General features: G+C 31.8%; 1 protein-coding gene across 34 annotated transcripts in view; it reads right to left on the bottom strand.

The window, feature by feature from the left end:
- Window positions 1-25,196, bottom strand: part of ADGRL2 (adhesion G protein-coupled receptor L2) — a 205,810-nt gene that overhangs the window by 168,527 nt on the left and 12,087 nt on the right. For all 34 annotated transcript variants that reach the window (XR_011258141.1, XR_011258140.1, XR_011258142.1 and 31 more), the window contains one exon: window positions 1,649-1,821. Coding sequence is in view for 31 of the 34 variants with exons in the window: in XM_069595711.1 (XP_069451812.1) it covers window positions 1,649-1,721 (73 nt within the window). In the remaining 3 variants the exon portion in view is untranslated. The remainder of the gene's footprint in view (window positions 1-1,648; window positions 1,822-25,196) is intronic.

The following is a 25,196-nucleotide window of genomic DNA, read 5'->3' as shown; positions in this document are numbered from 1 at the left end:
CTGCAGGAGGGAACTGCTTCAAAAGTAACACCCCCTGGCCTCATGTACCAAAAAATGAAATTCTCTTAACAGCAGATATGAATCCTGACCTAATAGGTGACACTAGAAATAAAACCGAAGTATCTCATGAAAAAGTCGCTAGTTTGCTAGCCCCCTGCTAAGTTAAGCAACTGTGTCAGTAAAGTGGTCTCTATCTTGATTGGAAATTTTTTTATTATGTGGACTAATGAGCCATTGATCCACACCTAGAATCTTTTTAAATGTATAAAAACATTCAAACATAACAGCAAGAATTCAGTTAGTTTCCTCCCCACCCAAAAAAACAGATGCAAAACTATCCACGAAACACAAGATTTGCATAATTTCAAGGCAGAAATTGATATTATTAACTCAGTTTCTGCTCATTGTTTATAATTACAGTACTATTCATTCAGACACTACATTTTAATGTTAGATTTGATGTATCTTTCAATTCTGATGTAAAGAGCAATATCTTCTGAAAATAAAATACTAACCCATTTGCAACTTTCATGTGTGACATAAACCCAGGAGAGCATTATTTACTTCCTGAACACAAAAGTTCTTATTTCAAAATTTTTCTCAACTTGTTACTTACCTAAATTATATTATTAAGTTATATCAATATACTGAAAGTAGGGGCTAGAACAGAAAAATGGTAACATTTTGAAGCTTATAACAAAGACACTGGAATAATAATCTACTATCTATTAGTTGATAGTATGCCTCTTTTTTCCCCACCTACTATTTTGTTAATAGGTATAAATGGGATAGGACCATTTAAAAGTACATAAAAAGCCAATTTTAAAATTCTAAGACATTTTCTTCAAGAATACTTAATTGTGACAAAAAATCCATTACATTTTACATGCATTTCTCAGAGATTGTACATTTCTTTCACAGATTTTACATATTGAATACAATGACTACCACTACCAACTAGCCATAAAATTAACATATTTTAGCGCTACATTAACTTCTGACCTACTCTGTAAAAAAGCGCCTGAAAGAATGTCATTTTCACATGGAAATAATATGTGAGATTAAAAAAATAATGGATACCAGAAAATCCATATAGTAATTATGGGTTCAATTAGTTCATTAACCATCTAAGTGCATTCTTTTCTTCAAAAATCAGGTCTGTCTTCAAAAAGATAATATGAGAAAGGAAGCACTAATGAAAAACAACTTTTTCCAGAAAATTTAAAAAAAAAATTATAAGTTTTAGAACAATGACCACACACTTAAGAAGCAGACAAAACTAAAGACAAAATGAAAGAGTTATCATGAAATATTTTCAATTTTACTGGAAAAAATTAGTCAATAAATATAAAATATATACCAAAGCAAAGCTTTTGGTTAGTTCTCTCAGGTTATTTATAATGATTATATTTATAAACATATATAAAATATAAATTTAGACTTCTAGCACTTTCTATAATACACAACTATGTAAAAAAAATAATTCAATCATCAGAAAAAGAATTATGATATTCGGGAAATCTATTTAATGCTTAATTCTAAATAACAAAAAATATTCATTCTAGTCACTCCTATAATATATTAAAAAAAGACTGAATATTTTAAGTTCTCCTGAACTTAAAAAGTAAAAATTTAAACTGTATCTTACCTTCTGTATTCGGTAAGAAGCTGATTATAATGATAAACCACAGACTTCGCATTCTGCAACCAGAAGACACCATTATTGATCCCTTTAAATATTTTCTTTGTATTCCTTAATGAATCTAGTTATAAATGCCCAGCTTCATCGAACCCAGCAGTCTGCATCATTGATCCTCATATCTGAAAAACAAACAAATCCATCATTCACTCTATGCTCCTGCAATGTCACAAAAAATGAAAAAACAATAGCAACAACTCCCCTCTTTCCAACCTTTCTTCCCCTCCTTCTCCGAAGCATAAAAAAAGGCATATATTTTGTTTCTATATTCAACAGGAAACTGCTCCTATACACTAGATATCTGAGGCTTGCATTCTGAAAACAAAGCCCCCCAAATTAAAGGTAATCAGAACATATGAATGCATATAGTAGTTATATAATTTCCCAAAGATGAACTTTTCTTGTAAAGATTAAAGTTATTCCAGAATAAATAACTGTCTTTCAATGACACATAGTAGTCATTTTACCAGTTTTAATATATTAATACAATACCTACAACAAAATTTCATAAATACATATACCTTGCTTCAAGTGATGGTAACAGTAGTATTATCTACTATTTTACCCTATTATCTAGTAAAGTAGATTACAGATATAATGAAAGTTTATTTTCCTACTCAAGGGTGTACAATTTTTAATATATGGTTGTAGCTTGTATAATTATGGCATTCCAAACACTACACTGCAAACTGTTATTTATCTGACTGCTAGTTATTCATAGAAATCATTTAATAATGTGATTGTCTCTTAAATATTTAAAGTTTAGATTTCCATATATCAGTTTTTCTTACAGCAAAACATAGTAAGGTCAAACCCATGTCCTTGAGTAGTTTAACCCATCCATTGGACCCAAATAAAAACCTAGACCATAATGGTTATATATCTCCAAATTTGCATCACCATCACTAAAATGAAGAGCCAAGTCTAATTCTGACTAGCCTTTAAGTGCCCAGTTCTTCAACTGAAGAGGAAAAAAACAACTCAGGTGTGATTTAATCAGCATGTCTACGTTCCCAGGGTCACAGGAAACCAGACTATTTGCTAGGTTCTATTGCAGTGTTTTACTCCTTTCTAGCATAGCATGACGAGTCAGAGTAAATACCATAAATACCAGCCTTACAATATACACACTATGAAGGCAGTTCCCAAACACAGCCAGCCTCCTCATCTAGAGTCTAAGTGGAAAGAAATTACAAATTCTTCCTATAAAGTTTTCCCAAGCTCTCCTTAACCTTTTGCAAATAGTTTTCTAAACTGAAGCAGTGATGGGTATACCTACCCACATTATGAGGTTGTGTCCATAACTCAAAATGAACTCTTACATAATTTAGATGCTATCTCTAAAGCATAAAGAAAATTTAAAATATCAAATTTCCCCTAGATGATGTTGAACTTTTTATTTCACAGTAGTTAAGGTATTCTGAATTTGCTACATGCTTAATGCATCATGCTGCTGTGCTTAGTCGCTCAGTTGTGTCCGACTCTTTGCAACCCCAAGGACTGCAGTCCTCCAGGCTCCTCTGGCCATGGGGATTCTCCAGGTGAGAATACTCAGTGGGTTGCCATGTCCTCCTCCAGGGTATCTTTCCAACCCAGGGATCTAACCCAGTTCTCCCGCATTACAGGTGGATTCTTTACCATCTGAGCCACCAGGGAAGCCCAAGAATACTGGAGTGGGTTGCCTATCCCTTCTCCAAAGGAACTTCCCCACCCAGGAATCAAACCAGCGTCTCCTGAATTGCAGGGAGATTCTTTACCAGCAGAGCTACCTGGGAAACCCTCTAATGCACCATATGTGATTCTATTATAGCAGGTCACTATATTATCAGTTTCCTACAATGTAACTTCAATGGAAAGAGTCAGATTCTAAATGGTTTGGAACACTGATCAAGCTATAAAGTCACTATCTTGCTTTGCCAACAAACATACCAGAAAGAACATAAAAAATTAATCTGAAGCTATTATCTAGTGTTTAGTGTTTATATATGAAGATTCATAGACCTACAAAAGGAATTAGCAAGACAGTCTATAATGAGTTTATTTTATCATGCCTATAGTTTGAGATAAAGCTGTTTCCCTATATACACTCCATGATCCATAACCAACCTAGTTTCTTCAGCTCTCTCTAAAACCAGTGAAGACAAAATTAGGCATCATAATAAGAGGAATCAGAACTGGCTTACCTAGTTCTAAGAACACCTCAGATGTTCTTAGAAATAAAACAATAACAAAAGGAAAAGCAAGCTTCCTCCTCAATATGCCAAAAATACACAAAGAAAAAAGATATATCAAAAATTAATCTGATAGAGAACACATGGCATACAACCCCGCAAAACTGGCTGGCTCTCTATTCATTTTTCACCGTGAGCTCCCAAAGAATATTCAAAAGACAAAACCGAAAGTAAATGTTTGTTTCGTTTACAACTGCTGTACAAAGTACCTGCCTTAAAACTGCAAGCTATTTTATATAAAGCACAAACAGAAGTCGTTAGATAATTTCATGGCCTGTCACATTTAAAAGGCCAATCATAAATAGTTTCTTAAATCCCACAGAATGGTCAATGATTATATCAAGCAATTAGAATAATTTTAATATGTGGAAGAGGCGCATTAATGTTACTTGCAATAATTAAGTCAGCCTTTGGAATGCTCCCAGTTCAAGCAAAGAATCCTGACTATCCAGATTTTGGTTATAATAGGTACTTTTATCTCAATGAACTAATGCATATGGGCTGCTTGCCTACATGCACAACTCTTGAACACATTTCCACTTTCTTCAAGCAACTCAAGATCAGTCTGTCTTTGGTCACTGGCTATTTGAAAGAGTCCTTGTTTGTGGGAAGAAATAGAAGGAAGAAATCAGGGACTGATGACTGCCTTGTAGGAAACAGCTGCCAAGATAGGAAAACCTCTGTTAGTTAAGGGAAAAGGAGGAGGAAACCACACAAGCCAGACCTCTTTTGTGGTCTCTGGCCAGGATAGAACATTTTATGAACTGATTTAACTATACTAAAATTTCAGCGTATTCTTGAGGTTTAAATGTGAAACACAATTTTAAAAATACACTCCAGTCAATTATAAGACTTAGTACAAATGACTGTTTCTAACAGAAAGAGATTCCAAAATGTAACAAATTCATGGCTTTTTTTTTCCACACAAATAAAGCTTAAGTCCATCCATCTGTCTGTTCAATGAGTAAAAGAATATCAAATTGATTATTCTCATTCTATTACGTACAGCCAATCACTTTCACATCAAATAAAATTATTTTCAAAAGTTCAAGCTTTAAATGCAATTTTGAAAACAATCAAAAGATTTTACTGCTGTGATTCAAATGAAAAACAACCTTCCATTTTAAAATGTTAATGAAAATTGAAATACTTAACAGACCATAATTGGCTAAGGACAGAATGAATAAATAATCAAACATTAGTCATACAATGTTTGTCAAATAATCAAACATAGTGAAATTAGTCCCAAGAAAACACTGCTCCTAAATCAAACTGGAGCCACAAGATTCTCACTGGCATAGATGGAGCCAACAGACTTGTCCTTCAAACTCTATAATTACCTGCAAAAGGCAGCTCAGTAAGTGTCTCACAACACAAAACAAAAACAAGGAACAAAACCAGGAAAAGGCTATTACACTTTCTTTGAACAAACAGAAAAGATTAAGGGATTCTTCATATTAAAAAAAAAACAAACAATTTTTTCTTACCCTTCTCAAGAACTTCAGGGAAAAAATGGGAGCATGAAGGCATAGCGCACAGATGAAACCCCTCATAATACTAAGCAGCAGTACATTTCTTAATAAAAACTGAAACAGAACATTTCTACTTAAATTACGAATGACTCTTTTCTTATCCTTATCCTTTCAAATTCAAACAATTTCATCCTAACCCTGTTTCTGTAACTACATGACACTGTCGACCAAACCTCTGTCAAGATTTTTTTTATAAGTAAGTACCCTATTACTCTGTCATGTAAACAGTCAATTAATACATCATTACTACTAAACCTTCCAAAGCTCAACAACAACTTCCAGGAGCATGCCTCAGTACTGTTTATATCCCAACAGTCCTCAATGTTTTATACACTACTTACAATGTATAGTTAGCCATAGCCATTCAGACAGTAACCTGCTTATATTTATTAGCTGCATTAAAAATCTCATGCCTTAAACTGTCAGCAAATTTAAGAAATACTACTAATCAGTTTTAGTATCTCTGTATTTATGTTACATTACTAAAAAAATCATACTTAATTTTATATATGGTGACATCTATTTAGCAAAAATAGAACAAATAAAACCCATTTGTTGAAAAGCTCAATGACAGAAGCAGGATATAGCACGCTTCAAATCAATAGGAAAAAAAAAAGATAATTTAAATTTTTCTAAAAATGGTTAACTGAGGTTGATATCCTATTAAGTGCACAGCCACTATAAAGATTCATATTTAAAGCTTTATCTTTGATTTCTTCTCATGGACACTGAACTACTGTGAACACTGGATATTAAGCCCAAACAACCAAAAGCATGATAACAGGAAAGAGCCATCTAAGTGGGAGACCTAACAAAGTTACCCATCCTTGATACCATGTACTAATGCTGTGTAAAATGAAACATTAATGCTTTGAGTAAGCATAAAATTCTAAGCACTAAATGTATGTCAACTCTAAATGAGAGCTAAAGATTTCTGCACAAAATCAGTCTTTCTGATCTAATTTGTGCTATAAAATTATAATCATTATGGGACAGAATTTACTAGCAAATAAAAGCTGCTCTTCTAAAAACCATAGTTACCAAAACAACAGGATGATACCAACGCCACTCTGCCCCCACTGAAAAGATTTAGAAAATTAAAAATAAATTATAGAAACTCCCCTTCTTTTGAATAAAGGAGAAAACATGGACACCCTTGGGAGCCTTCTTTCGGTAAGCTATCTAAGTAAACCCGTTATCACTAATCAGAAAGCCTTTTTTTAACTCCAGACCTTTGACGTTCTTTTCCATTTGAGTTTATTTTCTTTCCCTTCACAAGGATAGGGCTGGGCTGGAAATGCTAACAGGAATTTTAAAACCATGTGGCCGACCACTAGTTGCCACTATCTTTCTCTGATTCATTTCTGCACATATTAGTATCAAATATACAGTACTTGCGTTAACTATTTAAAGTCCCCTTAACATTCATTTTTGGTCTTTATTGAGTCTTCTACATTGTGAAGACACAGAGTTTCCTATGAGAGGACTCAGAGGAGCAGCACAAAAGAGTTCAGGAATGCTCCAGTACATTACACCTGTTATCTGCTATAATATCTAGGAGTCATGCTGAGCAGGCAAAAGAGGCTTGTACCTGAGGAAACCTGGGAGGCATGGACCAGGGCAGTCTGCCATTCTCATTAAAATGCTTCCAGTTGAAATAATAAAAACAAATGGCTGTCATTTTCAAACCAATGCAGGGGACATTTTATGACTGAACATAAAGTTGCAAATGAAGTTTCAAAAGAAGAGGGAAAAAAATGAAGCTACAAACCCAGTTCAAAATATTACCTTATATAACATGAAAGTTGATGGCTTCCCCCACCAAAGAAAAAAAACATAAATCCATTTGTTTAAAATATTTTGTATTTATTGTTAAATTATAGTATACCTACAATGCAGAATTTAGTGTTTTCCCCAATTTGGGGAAATGGGAAACCTATTTTTAAACAGCAGTGCTCTCCAAAATTGATATTTTATTTCTTAACTTTCTAATTATCTAGAAATTTCATGCAACTTTTTTGAATTGAATATAAATTACAGGTACTATGGACAGAAATATTCTGTGTGCACCTACTATGCTCATATGCAAAAGAAATACTGTATCAGACACATATCATTAACCCTTATATAAAGGTCAATATTTAAAGGTCAGAGTCAGAAGTCTGAGGCTCAGAAAAGAAACTCCATTACTGCAAGTCACTCAGCTAGCAGGGAGCAGTGCCTGAATTTGAATAAAGGCTAATTACAAGACATTTTTCCTTAGGTGCTAAACTATTCATTCAGCAAACATTAACAGGATATACCACATGATAAGTGCTAAGAAATAAAAGAGAAAAAATTCCTAACCCTAAGGGCAATTATATTTTAGCTCAAAAATAACCTTTTCTAAATGAAATGCTACAATTGCCTGGCACATAGCTAGGTTCCTCCAAAATGACAGTTAGACTACACAGATAAACTAAATAGTTTACTTATAGTATTTCATGAAATCTTCACAACATCCTGAGGAAATACAAAGTATCATCCCCAATTTCCCTTAAAATGAGAATACTTAACCTGTTCAAGGACAGTAAACAGTAACGGGACCAGGATATAAGACCATGGTCTACAACCACTATTGTCACTAATTAAGCAGTTCAGATAAACCTACTCACTTTGTGTGTTTCATTATCTTTCCCTTTGGAATCAAAAATAGAAACAGAACGAAGTCATTTTGGGATTATGAAAGTGAAGAAATACCAAAAGAATAATGAGTTGATTTTCAAAATGTTTACACAAGTAAAACTAACATCCCTCAGGTAATGATAGCTAAATGTTAATTTTTAGTATTTCCAGTGAGCCATCGTAATTTTATTCATTTTAAGTGCTAATTAAAGTACTCACAATATATGTTATAAATTAACAAATTATTCTGGACAGATGAATCTAATGAACCAAAATACCTGAGAAGTTGGTTACGAGTCAAATTACAAACCTAAGTATTTCATCAAATAGAATTAACAATGAATCATAATAGTCACGGGAAGAATGGTTTAATGTTAACATCTATGATATTATGGTCTCATCACTGTTCATGTAAACAGAAAATAAAAAATTCAATGTTGCTCATGAGATGCAATCTTATACTCAGCTAACTACACTGGATCCTTTGTTCATAAATCATTGTTACTAGCCATTCTCTGAATCAATATTCAGATTCCCTCTTGGTCTATATATATAACCACTAAATGAAATAATAATGACCCAGGATCTACCATATATTAGATCATCAATATCACCATCAGGGGTTTCTTAAATGTAATGAGGTAATCTGAGTAAAGTATGTCAAATGAACTTAAAAATGAAAAATTAACTATAGAGAATACATGATGAGAAGCTGAAGAAAATTTTGTGAAGTATATAGCACATTGCCTTTTGTAGTCAATAAACGATAAAACTCAGCTGCAAGCTATGTCAGTATATATAGTGTCATCTCAACTTGCAATTCTAAAATAAAATAATGTTAACAATAAAATTGCATGTATGTCAGTTTAAGCCAATGATTATCTAGTGATTACATTCTAGATATTTTTGATACTGAAATGAGTGTTACCTATTCATTATTATATTTATGTATGGTCCTGTGTTAGGTTCTAAAAGGATTATGAAACAGATGAAGATATGATTGCCACTTTCAAAGAATTAATAGTCTTCTAAGGATAATTAGATACATTAGAAAATGATTAAGACCTCAATAAACATTAATAACTGCTAAACTCCCCCAAAATTAATGGTAATAAAGATACTTTATACTAAAATTATGAAAGAGAAGAGAAATAAAATTTATGAACCTGTGTTTCCCTTGAAAACCTTGTGTACTTTGCATACTTGGGTCAACCAATATCATCGCCTTTGCGGGAAAACTACACACGCTCAAACATCAAGATGACATAAGGGACTTCTTTCAAAAGAGTCAAGTTCCTATGCCTTAACCAAGGTCATTCTTCATGAAACCTTGCATTCCATACTCTATGTTCTGTGTCTACAAGCAAAACTCAAAATAACAATATTTTATTGAGCGGTAGAAAAAAGAATCCATCACTACTTTTGAAAACTAACTTTATTAACAACATTAAAAATAAAGCTGTAGCTTAAGAGAATGAACAGAACAGACTCTTACTTCCAGTGTTAGACTGAGATTCTATGTGATCTACAGGTCTGATTCTCTAAAGACCATTCAAAGACTTGTAGGGGAAGGCAAGAAAAATATTTATAGACACGATTAAGAAACAGCATGGACTAAATTATTTTGAATGATTAAGTATTTTTAAAAATTAAAACAAAAACTGTAGTTCATTATAAAATTAAAATACAACTTTATGTTTCAATGCTTAATTACTAACCTCATGGAGTGAGGGAGGTATGTGGTTTCTAGAAGAGGGATTTTCAACTTTAAAATATAATTTTATAATCTCTATTATATCTCTAAAATTTCAGGTAACATTAAAGTGGAAATAAATCTGTTTAATAAAAAGAAATATTGCTTATAAAAGGCTGAGAAAAACTGACTAGAAGCTTGAATTACCTGTCAAGACTCTTATCTTGTAAAACATGTATTTCTGCAGCATTTCAGCAATTTTTAAATAAATCTTCCTAACCAGAAACTGCTATTTGTGAAAAATATACCCCCTGTCGCTCCTTCACATAAAAAGCAAACACTGTGCTTAATAATTACCAAAGATAACCAGTAATTTTTCAAATCTCTTAATCTAAAAATTATCAATAATATCCCATTATGTTTAGAAAGATTAGAAGCAAGAAATTATATAGACTGATATTATAAAGTAGAGATCAGGAAAAGTTTTCCTGTAGAGGAATAGATAAGTAAATATTTTAGGCTTTAAGGACCACAGCATCTCCATCACAACTACACAATTCTGCCTCTATAGCACAAAGCCTGCCATAGACAATGTGTAATGAATGGGCATGGCTGAGTGCCAATAAACTTCACTATAAAAATTGCCAGCCAGTTTACCAACTCTTGCTCCCATACAAGATGGGGATAACTGAATGCAGATCAGTCAAATAATGAACTGTTCAATATCAATGTCTACCAAAATATTCAAACCGATTTCAGTCTATTATTTTAAGAAATATTTAAATGTTAATGTAAAGATAAATTAACCATGTTGGAACAAGAAAAAAAATAAAGCAGCATTATACTGACCATAACAAATTAGTGTTTCAGTGTGTGTGTAACAGAGCCAGATGGACAGCATACAGTGATTGGGGAGAAACTCCAGAAAAGAAAATAAAAGGCATTACCACAGCAACCTATATCTTACTACTTTGGCAGGGTAGAAGGTAAAACCAATCAAAACAGTAAGTAATGGGAGGCTGAAAAATAATGAGGTTTAGACAAGGACCCTTGAGGTATTCTACCACCAGTACGATGGTTTCAAATAGCTGTCAGTAAAAGTGGCTTCAAACTTGTGAAATTTCTGTCAACACTGTTATTCACTCATATAAAATACTGGATATATCTCAGTCCCCTACTGTATTCAAAAGGAAACTACTAAATTCTAGTTTCTTCAATTTCTGCTATAAAGCTAAAAATTCTACAAAACCAATATCACCAATCTTACTCCAAAAAATTATGATGTCACAATAAATACATACATTTCTTTTAGAACAAAAGTATTTTTAGAATTTTCCAATTCTCTATATCTAGTCTCTTCCCAGTCAATATTTGACTGCTACTATTATAGTAAATACTTTTATTTTCTGCAATCTAATATTTCTTGAAATTGAACAGTCACACTGTAACATACCACAAGAATAATATTTCTAAGCTACAATTAATAGGTATCACATTTAAAATACACGAAGGCTAAACTTTTCTATCAATATTATATATAAGACAAAAGAGCAGAGAAGGTTACAAATTTTTAATAAGAGCATTATATTATGGTAGTAATAATCTAGGTGTTTTACTGGAAGCGAAGTGGATTACTGTAAATGAAATTTCAAAATGTCTTTTCAGTTTTACAGATAACACAAAATGACTTTTTTTCATGTCTCTAGCGATAAGGATAAATTTGCCACACATTTAAATGGTGCCTTCACACTTCCCACCCTGACTCATGAATTAATAATTTAGTGACATTAATACAAGAAGATAAATGATAAAAAGGTTAAGGCTCATGGGTCAACTATATATCATACTTCTTTTAGCACAGCTAATACTTCTCTGCCAATTATAGCTAAAACTTTTTAACAGTTTTCAATAGCATTTTTACAATCTAAGTAGCAGCTTATGCACACACAATTTCACACAATTCAAGCTTAATAAATCTCCTGCTGGTACCAAACAATCATTCTAGGGGATTAAAGTGCAACATCTGTTAACATTAATAATGTTTTGTATAGTCACATGTATTAAAGAAGAATCTACACCATTATTAGTCTCCTAAAAATCCTTCTAGACCAATATACTGATTTAGCATGAATTATGCATTTATGCTTCACAGTAACAAAGAAACACATTAATGTGAAATGGTAAAATTAAAAAAAAAAATCATACCCACTATGGAGTAACAGATTTCCTTTGACCTAAGCTTATTAAGTATACCAGTACATGCACAGATACATACACACACAAAATTAGCAGTCTCTAAAAGTTTTTAAAACCAAAAACATCCTCTGAAGAATTCATTGTAAGTTAGGATAAAATACAGTGCTGTGAAGATGAAAGTTACTTCATTTTCAGGTAGTACTCATTCACTCACAGTTTTATTGATTCTTTCCCTGAGATGTCTTAATCCCCTTTCATTTCTTTCATGACCTCTGCCCTTATTTCTTTCTCAACTTGTTTATAAAAATTTCTTGGCTAATTTCTGGCCCTCCAACCAACTTGCCTACTTTCATTAGATTAATCTTCCTAATTTCACCCTAAACCATAAAAATGTGTAAAACTGGAACTAATCCTAGAAATCACTTCATATATAAGACAAAAACGCTTGGGGTTGTGACTTAACAATGGCAGATCTCAGAAGTGGTGACTTGCAAATTTTCTCTTAAGTACATATATTATTATCTCACTGTAATTTAATTATCACAACAAACCTAGTATCTCAGTTTTAACAATAGAGGGACTGGAGGGGCAGTGGTAAAAGGAAAATGTTTTTTAAAAAATTGGCAAAATGTAAAAAAACAGGAATAGAGCCCAAAGTGATCTAACTTCAAAAATAATTCAACCCTCTATTTCTGTCGAACTTACTTGATTTTGAATATGCCCTTTAAATTCAAGATTTATTTTCACCCATATAGAAAACATTCCCCTCCTTTCCACCTAAGGAAATCTTTAAAGACTTCCACCTATGCCATAAAGCCAACAAGATCCTCTCCAACTGAAAAAAAAAAACCCTCTTTCCTAAAATTCCTTCAATGACTATTTGTATAATAGTCAAATAGTGTACCATTTGTATAATAGTGATTGGGTTGGTTAGCTTATAACTTCTCTTCAATTAAACTTTTAAACTATCATAAAAACCTCTTTTGTAAACATTTTCAATATTTATTTTTCTTCAATGTAAGTCTCTTCAAACCAAACCCAAAAGAAAGAAAAATGTCCAGGATACATACTCTGTTCAAGGCACTGAATCTGGTTACTGTACAATACAATGATGTGGAAGATTATTATAACTTTTAATGGATGTTAATTAATATAATTTTTAATGGATTCTTTTAGGCTAACAACTAGACCTAAGAATGAACACCCTTTATTTCCTACTCTTCCTCTTTAACAATTAAAGTAATTCAATTTTTGGAGCATGGGAGGCTTATCCTCTCCTCTGAACTTTTCTTAGCATATTTCTGCTATTCCCTCTGCCTAGAATCCCTTCTGCTAACTGCTCTTCATCTTCCAAGACTCATTTTAGGCCGATCACTTAACTATCTTACTCTGTCCTTTCCTCAGCCTCCATGTCACACACCAGAGGAATATGGCCATTTGTGTACAAAATACAATATGCCTACCACTATCACAAGATTCTGAAGCATTTTCAAAATCGTGCGTTAAATGAAAACAGAACACATGGCTTTCACATCTACAACCTCAGTTCGGGTACCCTTGAGTAACGCCTGGCAAATAGCATATAATAAATATTTTCAACAAAAAAGAAGGGAAGAAATTAGGTAAATAGAAAGGAGAGAGGAAGGAAGGGGGGAATGAATAAACTGAACGTTCAGCAATCAATTTGAGAAAGATAAAGAAAAGTAAATGAACTCAGAAACTGAAGTATAAAATTGAAACAACATTTTTAAATGAGAAACAAATTTAGAGATCTCCTAAAATTGGGAATTTTAAGCATTTTTTGAAATACTTTAATTAAATATTGAAGAACTGCCAATTTAAGACACAAAAAAATAAAAATAGCTTTTTTTCAGAAGTTGAATTTATCACTGTTTGGCATAAAATAAGTTTATGTTATCATTTATAGAAATCAAATAAACTCCCTCAAGGAAGTTTTAAAAACCACCAAGCCTCCTCACTGTAAGAGTGGGAAAACGAAACGGTCCACTATTAGTTGGGAAACTAAACTTACAACTTAGGCCCAACCAAACTCAAGTAGAATAATCCCCTGATGAAATTTTTCTTTAAAACTTCAGATTTGCTTCAACTTATGATGGGGTTAATTAAATCTCTATAAACACATATGAGTTGAAAATATCTAAGTCAAAAATACGTTTAATGCATCTAACCTACCAAGCATCATATATTAGCCTAGTCTCGCATGATAAAGAGCTTCCTTGGTAGCTCGCAAGGTCTGCACCACAGAAGACCTGGGGTTCAGTACTTAGATCAGGAAGATCCTCTGGAGAAGGGAAAGGCTACCCACTCGAATATTCTTGTTTGAAGAATTCAAACTACTATGGACAGAGTCCAGTAGTCTTGCCTGGGAAATCCCATGGACAGAGGTGCCTGGCAGGCTACACGACTGAGCGACTAACACACAAAAACCTAGCTTTTCTAAAATGTGCTCAGAACACTCACAGTAGCCCACAGTTGGGCAAAATCATGTAACACAAATTCTATTTCATAATAAAATGTCGAATATCTCATATAATTTATTAAATACTGTACTGAAGGTGAAAAACAGAATGATTGCATAGGAACAGATATTTGTCATTGTGGTTAAGAGCTGCAAATCGCTGCCATGGCCCAGCATCAAGAGAATATTGTAGGGAGTATGCTGCTGCTGCTGCTGCTGCTGCTGCTAAGTCGCTTCAGTCGTGGCCAACTCTGTGCGACCCCATAGATGGCAGCCCACCAGGCTCCCCTGTCCCCAGGATTCTCCAGGCAAGAATACCGGAGTGGGGTGCCATTTCCCTCTCCAATGCAGGAAAGCGAAAAGTGAAAGTGAAGTCGCTCAAGTCGTGCCCGACTCGCTAGCCAGAAAAGAGTCACAATTCAAAAATCTGAAGTAGGGCTTCTGGTGAACACATACCACTTTCACACCATGGTAAGTTGAAAAATCTTAAGTCAAACCATCATAAAGGTAAAGTCAAAAAATCTTAAGTTAAACCACTGTAAATCAAGGACCATCTGTATTTGAAAATTCAGTAATTAAAATACTGAAAATAACTTAAAACTTTAAAAAGTTCTATAAAATATGCAATTACATAAAACTATATTAAGTATATCTGAAAAATCTGCTTTTAAATAAAACAGTACAGGGTAAATAAACAAATCTGACATTTATTGTCAAAGTACGCTGAAAACAGGGAAGATAATTTTCTCTTGCAAAAATTTTTTGACAAAATGGGCTTACACATCTACATATTCTCCCAGCAATGTTTTGAATTTGAGAAAACACCGTTTCCAAAGTGAAATACTCTTACAAGTCCATTTTTTAAAATAAAAATCAATATAAAGGTACAATAATATACTTACTTAATCACCATTCAGAACAAAGAATGAAAAAATTAAAACCCACACCTCTTTTCTGCTCCAAAATTACTGGATTGATATTAGCATTCTAATTTAACACCAATCTTGGGCTTATATCTCACCTCTATATGAAAAAAACCGTAAATTTCACACTGGGAATTAAACTTCAGCCTTAGTTTGCAATTAAGGTATCTGACATTGCCTATAATGCACACAGGTCGGCACTGCAGATATCTTTCTTTTTAGTATTTTTGATTTACTGCAGCTGTTGAAAAACCATGGCTACTTCTAAATCCTAACTTTCCACCCTTCCTCAGACCAGCATTTGCAATTAAATTGACTAATATACAAGTCAAACAACATCGACAATAAATCTAAACAGCTCGTTTGCAGAAAGATGTCTGAATGTCAAATATGAAATTTAACAAGTTTTAATAATTAGACTGTAAATGGTACAATATATATGCCTGTCCTAATTTGGGAAGATGAGCTTCTCACATAATACTAATCACACTAAATATAAAAACACATTCTGGCATTTCACGAACTTAAAATCTTGAAACCCTACAGCTACAATTTACAAGTTTAATCTTATTAATATTTTTAATCAAACCATAGTTATTATTTAGTTTCATATAATGCAATTTAGAGTAGTTTTCTGCTGTGAATACCAGAATACAATGAGATTTTAATCAGATTTTAGTATTAGTTACTAGGAAACATTTTGAAAAGCAGACAACCACCACCGCCCCCTAAAAACCTCCAAATTAAAGGTAAAGATAATCCACCTGATATCTAATTACCCATTGAAGAAAGAAACTGTGGAAGAATGACTCTTTGAATACTATAAAATATCTGATGCCAAAATTTGGGCCACCTCTGCTAAAAGATTATATAAAATATTAAATGCTATTGTTCACAGGTTGCTAAGTGAGTAGATGGCTACACCATGGATTTGTTAGAATATTTTGTTAAAATTTCTTACATATCTTATGACCACTAAAAATGTCTTTTAAAAAAATTTTTAAAAGATGTCTTTTTAAACATTTCTATTTTATCTTAAAATTCACAAGACAGTATCAATAACCACATTTAGTTAACCTCCCTTTATTCCAGGTTGATTACCTTAATGTGAATCTGTTTGCGGCATAACTGATCCAGCAGTAGAAAAAGGGTGAGAAGCCAGCCTTCATACCAGGATACAATTCTGACAAATACCCTCCACTGACTTCCTTTTAAAACTGTGAATACATGGGAGGAACCTAATCTTTAGGATGATTTGGGGGCAGGGATTTTGAAGCTATGATTACAGGTCAGGAAGAACTACCCAAAAAAAACCTTACTTGGGATGGTTTTCATATGGTAACTCAATCAGGCATCTTTACTGTAAGAGTAAAATGAGAAAGACAATTTATATTCACAGGTGGACGGATGGGTATACATCAATACTTCCTGTTTTCAGTATGAGAACATCAATTTTGATAAAAGTCAGGTCAGTTAGTGATATACCAGATTCAGGAAGACAGCAAGAATAATAGAATACCAATCATAAAAAATATTCAAAACCTCTGGGCAGATTTAAGGAAAAGAGTGAGAGAGAACATACCAAAGAAAAGTGAGAGAAAAAATAAAATTTAAAGAATGAAAATAGATGTCAAAAGACCAAGCCTATACTTATTACACTTATTACTATCCTTATAATTCCTATATTTAAAAGGAATCAAACTGGTTAAGTTCTAGTGCAATTTATTGTGATCTTCATTATCATCCATGATAAATGTTCACTCAAAAATATACTGAAGGCTACTCCAAGTTAATTGCTAATAATTGGGGCTGATAGGTGCTTCTGGTTGTTGTTCAGCCTTGTCACCCATAATTAACAAGATACAAAAGATCAGCTATAAAACCTGAATATTACTGTGGGTCTAAATAACAGAAAAGCTACTGAGGAAATGATTTCATTCTTCTTATAATGAACAAGACGTGGCTGGGAAATTTCCTATGTACCAACAGAATAAATATCTAAGTTCATGATTTCGAAAAAGAGAAAGCTAAAATAAAGATAAATTGCAATGAATTAAAAAGGCGGGGGGGGGGGGCAGGCTGATAGCTAAGGAAACTTAAGAGTATCAAATTAGTTGGTTAAGAAGCTTCTAAGAATGTTACTAAAATGCAATGAAACAAGAGTATCTCAACAAGTCTAATCATGACAAAAGAGCTCTTTCACTATTAAATAAAGATTTCTCCCTAACCAAATTATAATTGCTGAAGTTTATAATCTTAACTATCTTGAAGGCACCTCATAAAAACACATTTATACACCTAAACTAATATGACATTGTTAATCAACTATACTGCAATATAAAACAAAAAATAATTTTTAAAAAATCTGAAGGAAACTACAAAACTAAATAAAACACAAATTAACCGAAAACCTAAACCAACAGTTTCAAATCCACAAGTTCTCACTTTAATCAGCACTTGAAAAAACATGAATATCTCTTAAAGATATGCAGGTATATACTTAAGAATATTTTTAGAGACATCTAAAGGAAGCAAAATAATAATATTTCACGTCACATTAAAAATATGCATATCAACTTGAAGCAATTTTTGCACAGCTGATATTCTTTAGGCATAATACACACACCTCAAAATAGTGTCAGAAAAACAGGTTCGTTCCTCCTCCCTTACCCTCAATACGCTAATGGCAGGAATGAGTGACTCATATAGAACCCAGGTTTTGATTCCTAGCTCTACCTCTACCCCGAATTCAACCAGTGGCCAAATTCTATCCCATCATTTACAAATCTCTTCCAGTTTGTTTATCGCCATTGCCTCTCATCTGGACTGTCATCTACACCTTCTAACTAGGTTTCTGTTTACTCCAGTATTTCTGTACTCTAGTTCATTAGCACACCACGATGACAGCAATTAAATATAACACTTGCTTAACTGAAAATATTAGCAGCTTTTTATGGTCTTCATGATAATGTCTAACCTTAGCATATAAGACTCTTTTTAAACATGCCCCTAAGATCCCAGTGTCATCGCCCTCTACTTCCGGGGCAATCCATATCTTCCATATCTCCTCAAGGAACCTTAAGGTACCATCTGCCTTTTTTTTCCCCCTGATCTTTGTCTCTGACTTTTCCTCCTCAAAAAGCCTTCATCTGCTAAAACCCTCCTCTGTCTTCAGATCTGTTTAAATGGATTCTCTTTTTTCTGTGTTTTTCATTTTAAATTCACCCCTGCTACCCCGTATTTCCACAGCCCTTCCTCTATACTTCACGTTGTAATATTACAGTATAATTATATTATAATTATTCTTGGAAATATCTGTTTCTCTGGTGAAATTTTAAACACCTAGAGAGCACAGTCCTTATACAGTACATTTCTTCAGGCAGGGCCTCAATAAATGGCTATTGGTTTAATATGAAAAGAATTAAAGCTCTGAAGTTAATGGATAACTAGAAGAAATGTGCTAATTGATAAAACTGCACTTGTAAATAGTAAAACACAATATCTTAAAATATAGACTTTAAGACCAATGAAAGTAAGTGTATACTTTTGGTCTGGAAATCTTGACAAATTCGATACTGTAAGTACAGTCACATTTTTAAAACCACATGTGCTGCCATAATAACCTCTGTGGCAATTGTAGGAAACCAAAAATAACACCCTGAAAGTAAAATCCAAAGCATTATAAATACTGCGAATTATTAAAATAAATCCAAGTCCTTAACTGTCATTTATACATATACAACATTGCCAGGAAACGTTACTGTGAACTACAGAAGAGTAATTGTACTTTGAGAACATACCTGCATATGAAATACCCTATTTTTCAAAAGACAATTTAGGTATGACTTTTATTTAATTACACTCTCAAAAATTATTTATTATAGTAAAAACTGGCCACTACTGTGTATCGTAATACAATTTAACTTATCAAAATCGGGAGTCAGCTGTAGGATAATGGCCAAAGATGGATCACACTGGATTAGTGACAACTTCTGACTTTGAGAAACCTATAAATTGCACAACACAGAATGGTGACAAGGTTGACCTAAAAATTAAGATTTACTTCTTTCAAATTTACCTTTATGATCTTATTTGTACCCTATAAAAGTCCCTTTACATTGAAAGTTCGTGTAAGGAGTTTTAATTAGATTAACAGTCCAGAATATAAGCTAATTCCAAAAATGGAAACATCAGCCTTTCAGCTAAACAACCAAATACATCATTAGGTATTTGTATCATACGGTGAAAGACAAAGATAAGTTTATGATTATTATGTTGCAAACAGGTATACACAATAAAACAATTGTCAATTTTTTTACAATTTCTAATATATTACATACACATTAAACCAAAAGCTCTGCTGTTCTAGATTTATTATCATTCAGCTTCTTTACCCGTTGTGCTTGCATAGAATCAATAAAACTCAAAGTACATATAAAGGATCACTACTGAAGATAGGGAGCTTCTAATTTCCACTGAATTGTTTGTAAAAATAATCTTCAATCTATTCATAATTGTTGCAATGGAGGCAAAAAGTCAACGATTTCTATACCATCATAATAGGTGATTTTAACCTAGATGTCAAACACTTAAATTTCATCAACTTTTTATTGTATGTTAAAATGATGTAAAATATTAAAGCTTTAATAAGAGTTCAGCATTAAAAAGTCAATTTGGTAAGTAAGGAATGAATGTTCAAACAGATAATTGGAGCTTGAAAAATTCTGAATGGTCTAGTTGTGATACTGTCCAAAAGTTAATCTTCATTAGAAGTGTTAATGAAAAATTTAACTACGTAGTTAAAACTACATACTGTTTCCTGGAATTCTAATAGTTTCAGTTTGATTTTTTAATTATTGATCCTGTTATAGCTCCCTATCTAAAAGCCTATCCTTATACAGGGCTGCATAAACTTTCTACTCTTTTTAGATCTCTTTAACCCAATAAATACAAATTAATGTCAACAAGTTAAAACAATAAAAGAGCCACAAAGTTTAGCAAAGTCATAAATTCTAAGGGAAAAGAGAAAATCAGCAGAAACTTGTCTTATGCATAATGCAATAATTTATGTTTATATAATAGAGCCTAATTTTCAGCCAAAAAATAAGATTAAGACAATGTTAAATCCTGGCAAAGATATGATATTATATAATACATGCCCTTTCCTTACCATATTTTGGCTGAAACAAATCTAAATAAAGTAGAATGGCAGGCCAATCAAAGGCACCAACTGTGCCATGTAGCTGCCCATATCAATCCTTTTTATACCCAAACTACTTTTTTTCTCTTTTAAATAATTTTATTCATAACACAAATTTAATTATAGGATGGCAGTACATATGCACTCCTCAAACAGTCATTTACGATGCTTCAATGAAAAACTTATTTTCTGTGAGAAAAAAATATATGAAACAGCTTTTATTTTGTAGGTTGAATAAAAATATGCAAAGTATAAAAAGAAATCTCTTATCTTACAATGAATTGTCAGAACTAACATTAAAAGAATGTTTTACAAGAGTTGAATGACAAGTATGAAAGTATAACAAATTATGGGGACTCAATATATATTAAGTCATATGGAAAAACTTCGAAGGCCACCAACAAATAATGAGATTTCATATGAAATAAAACAAAAACTATTTCACAGTAAATAAAACAAAAAACATTGATTACTAATCACTCAATTTTTATCTTATCTCTCTTTAGGAGGTCAAACTGCAGCTTCCTTGGGAAGTCAAATGAAAAACATGATTTAATTTTTTTAAGGAGAAATAAGTCCCCGTCAGCCATAAATTCAGAAATGAATGACTTCGAATTATTTTAAAAATGCCTGAAGAAAACACTCTATCAGAGGGAATGCCAAAAATACAAAAGCAATACACAAAATACCAAAATGACATTCTTAAGGAGAATGCAAGAAATACCTGACATTATCATCAATTTTATAAATATAAATAAGATCTGTGATAACTTACTTTTTAAAAAGCAGGCAAAATAGGCTTTAATAAAGTAAGCTAACAAATTAAAACTATATTTTAGCTTATTTCCAATTAAAACTTAACGTCTTGGTGAGCTAACTGCAACCCTCTTGATAGGCTCTTCTTGGTTTTCACAGAATTAACAGGCAATACAGAGAATGAAGCTATTAGTGTATGATTCTCAATATTCTTAAAATACTTAAGCAATAGTTGTAGTATAGCGTTTTCAATTTAGTACTGTTCTATAGAGCTCTAATTCTTATTCTCTAATTTCTTTATAGGATATTCTTCACACTATTAAAAAACAATTCGAAATGTTTTTGAAAAATTCAACTCTAGAAAATGTGAATTTGAAGATACTAAAGATTTGTTCTTATGTTTTTTAATCATATATTATTAACTGAATAATAACTATCTTAAAAGATATCTATTCTAATTTAATGACATCAATTATAGGTTTCCAGGCTAAAATGTCTAAAGAACTTAAGTACTTAATATATTAGTAACACAACTCAAAAAAAAAGAAAAAAAAATTTGGAGATGCGGCAGAGGGAGAGCAACTACATTATTAAAACAGCCAAGTATAAAAGTTATGATTGACCATCAAGTTTATTATAATTCTACATCACCACAATTCTACAAAATATTTTATAAGCACTATTCAACCATAAATTCCTATACAGATTATAAAGATAGAAAAGTGTTTTGAGAACTGTGTTCTTAAATACATTAGTGTGTTGCAGCTGTTAAGCGAATCCCACATAGCAAAGAGTTAAAAAAAAAGACGTTTTTTGAAGTGTAATTTAATTTCAAAGATCCAGTATTTATTTTTATATCTGGTATTGTGGACCTGATTAATTAATTACTCTAAAAGATAACAAAGCATTTGTTATGATGCTCTAACAAGTAGTAAAATGCATGGCTAAACCTTTTCCCTTCAGCTAAATCAACTTTTTACTTAGGGCCTCTCAAATGAGTAATAATAACTACTTTTCTGATTTGACTTATATTTGGTCAAAACAAAAATGCCTTTTGAATCCATAAACTGGTTAAAAGAGCATTAAATAAAAAAGTTTTTAACTACACAAAAATTCAATGATTCAATGGGTTTTCTTTTCCTTCTTATAATTTTTTCATTAAATGACAATAGATACCTTTTAAGACACGATATCTTTTAAAAAAAAATAATCTATTAAACAAATATAAATCTCAAAATATAAATCATTCATGATTAATGATCACATTTACATTGAAATATGAAAACCAAATTTAAGAGACAAATTGTCCCTAAGTAAAAATCATCAGTATTTTTAAATTTCAGGTATTTGCTTAGGTGTTGGATGTTTATATGGTAATAAAATTATGTCTAAATTATTGGTAATCTGTAATATCTTCGTTGATAAAAATAGCATACTTTTATTAAAAATACCTAATATCTTATAATTTATTGTTTTTCAAAATGAATAGAAATTTGATATTCTAAGGTCTTAAACATTTAATACAGCTTTGAATCAGCAATATTAGAATGTCACAAAATCATACCATAAAGAGTGTACATAATAAAATGTAATCTTTTTAAACTTCTGTTAGATTTCAATTTGAATGCCTTTGAAACGTGAAGGCAAAAAGACACTGTTCATTTTTACAACTAAAATGAAAGGTATAGTTTTTAAATTCTGGTAATAAGGCAATTTAAAATATATTTTTAAATTATTTTCTGATATAGTTATTAAAACATGCAGTTCACAGTTTTGCATTTCCAGACTCTTCAAATAGGTATATATAAAATTCTGAATAAATATTATTTAGAGTTTACTTTGAGTTTTATTATTTGATAAGCTTTGTTAACATGTTTAAGATGTTAAACGTTAAAATATTTAGCTCTTTTGAGTTCAACAGTAAGAATTTATATTTTTATTATTTCAAATATATATTTGAAATACTATTACCCTTATCTGGAGAATTTTTCTTCATATGTAGTCTACTCATAATATCTTATTTAAAAAAGCAATCTGCTCATATAGATGCAGAAACAATTAATATATACTCAACATTAATACAAATGAATGATATCTTATCATAATTCATATTCTTTTTTATTGTTCATTCCTGAATGTTTAATATAAATTTTTTTGGTTATTTACCAAGAATGCCAGGGTTATTTTAAATGGAAAAGCAGATGCCAATTAACTTTCTCATCATAAACATCCTCAATATAATAAAATAACAATAATCTTTCTATAGCAATAATTTAACTTTTCACTAGCACAGTTTCTTCACAATTAATTCAAATTTCATTATTTTAAAAGTGACTCAGTAGTCTACCTTTAGATTAAAGACAAAACAGGTAGAACTTACCCTAGCTGTGCCTTTCCATAACCTCACAGAAGTTATGTACTCTGTGACAGTTACTGCTCCTCACGTAATAATTTTCCTGGAATGAATTCTCTCTAGTAATTCTTAGCTCACTGTGAAGAGAGGTGTGGCATTTAAGGGAAAAGAGTAATGAGCTATAATATCAGATTCCATATTCCAATGCCTATCATATTTAGCACCAACTATGACATGGTATGATAAGAAATCTCTTTGCATATTATTTAAGGCAATGAAGCAAAGCTGGCAGTGCAGGATATCTATCCATGATTTTATGGAAAGGAGCATGTGGATATTTTTGTAAAACATAGCATGTAATCCTATTGAAACGTAATTGCTGTTGCTAATATTCTTACCCTGATATGAATATGTTCTGCATCAATGTAGCACAGACTTGTTAAGATAAAACATGACCATGCTGAGAAGGTAATACTTATACAAAAATCCATGCCACTACCATAAATCTCCTTATTAGGCAACAGTTTTCATACTTAGAGACTCATTCAGTACAATAGTGAATAACTCAACTTTTCCCATTAGCAAATATCAGCTAATAATATAATAAACCCACAACAGTAAATTTCATCAAGAAGTAGTCTTTTAAAATACAAAATAAATAAATATTTTTGTCATCTCATCCCTTGGTAACCTAAGGAAAAAATGAAATATTATATCTCTTTTCAAGTATTCTTAAGTAGATAACCTTTCTTCCTTCTAACAAGCAAATTCTTATAATGCTACCATACCAAAATGTAAAGTTAAAATGATTCATTTTTAGTAAAAAAAAAAAAAAATTAAATTTCCTGGCACAATTAAATATACGCAGGTAATTTGAAAAATCTGCTCACTAAAAATATGATCCAAATGCTCCTACAGGCTTTACATTTAGATTATCAAAACACCTACTTGCAAAATTCTATTATTTCCGAGTATCTGGTTAATAATTTTTTAGAAATTTAGTTGACTCGGAGTTCACAAACAAAATTCTGTTTCTAATCAAGCAGTCTTTCATATCTACATTCATTTTTTACCAAACTAGAGAGCAGTTTTCTAACCTACTTAATAAAAGATCCTTATTAGTAGCTTTAAGTGTCACTGCACAAATCAATCCATCTTTACAAGTAAAAATCACTAATCCACGTGATCGTTTTTGTTTTTAGAAAAGAACACAGGCAACAAATCTAATCTAATCTACTAATTAAATGTAGAGGAATGCAATTTACTCCTTATCATTAACTGATTGTTTTATATTTTGCATAATCTGGAAAATTATATAAAATTTTTCTCTCTTTTAACAATTAGGTATTAAAGCAGAAGATGTCTGCAGCCATCCTCCCAGAGCTTTGGCCAATCATTTAAAAAAAGCAGAATCTCAAGATGAACCTGATTCACTATCTTCATTGTCTTTCTAGGAAATTTTACTAATTA

Source organism: Ovis canadensis, chromosome 1, assembly GCF_042477335.2.
Source record: "Ovis canadensis isolate MfBH-ARS-UI-01 breed Bighorn chromosome 1, ARS-UI_OviCan_v2, whole genome shotgun sequence".
Taxonomy (NCBI): domain Eukaryota; kingdom Metazoa; phylum Chordata; class Mammalia; order Artiodactyla; family Bovidae; genus Ovis; species Ovis canadensis.
The sequence above is the reverse complement of the archived record's forward strand: the minus strand, read 5'-3'. Positions and strand labels throughout refer to the sequence as shown.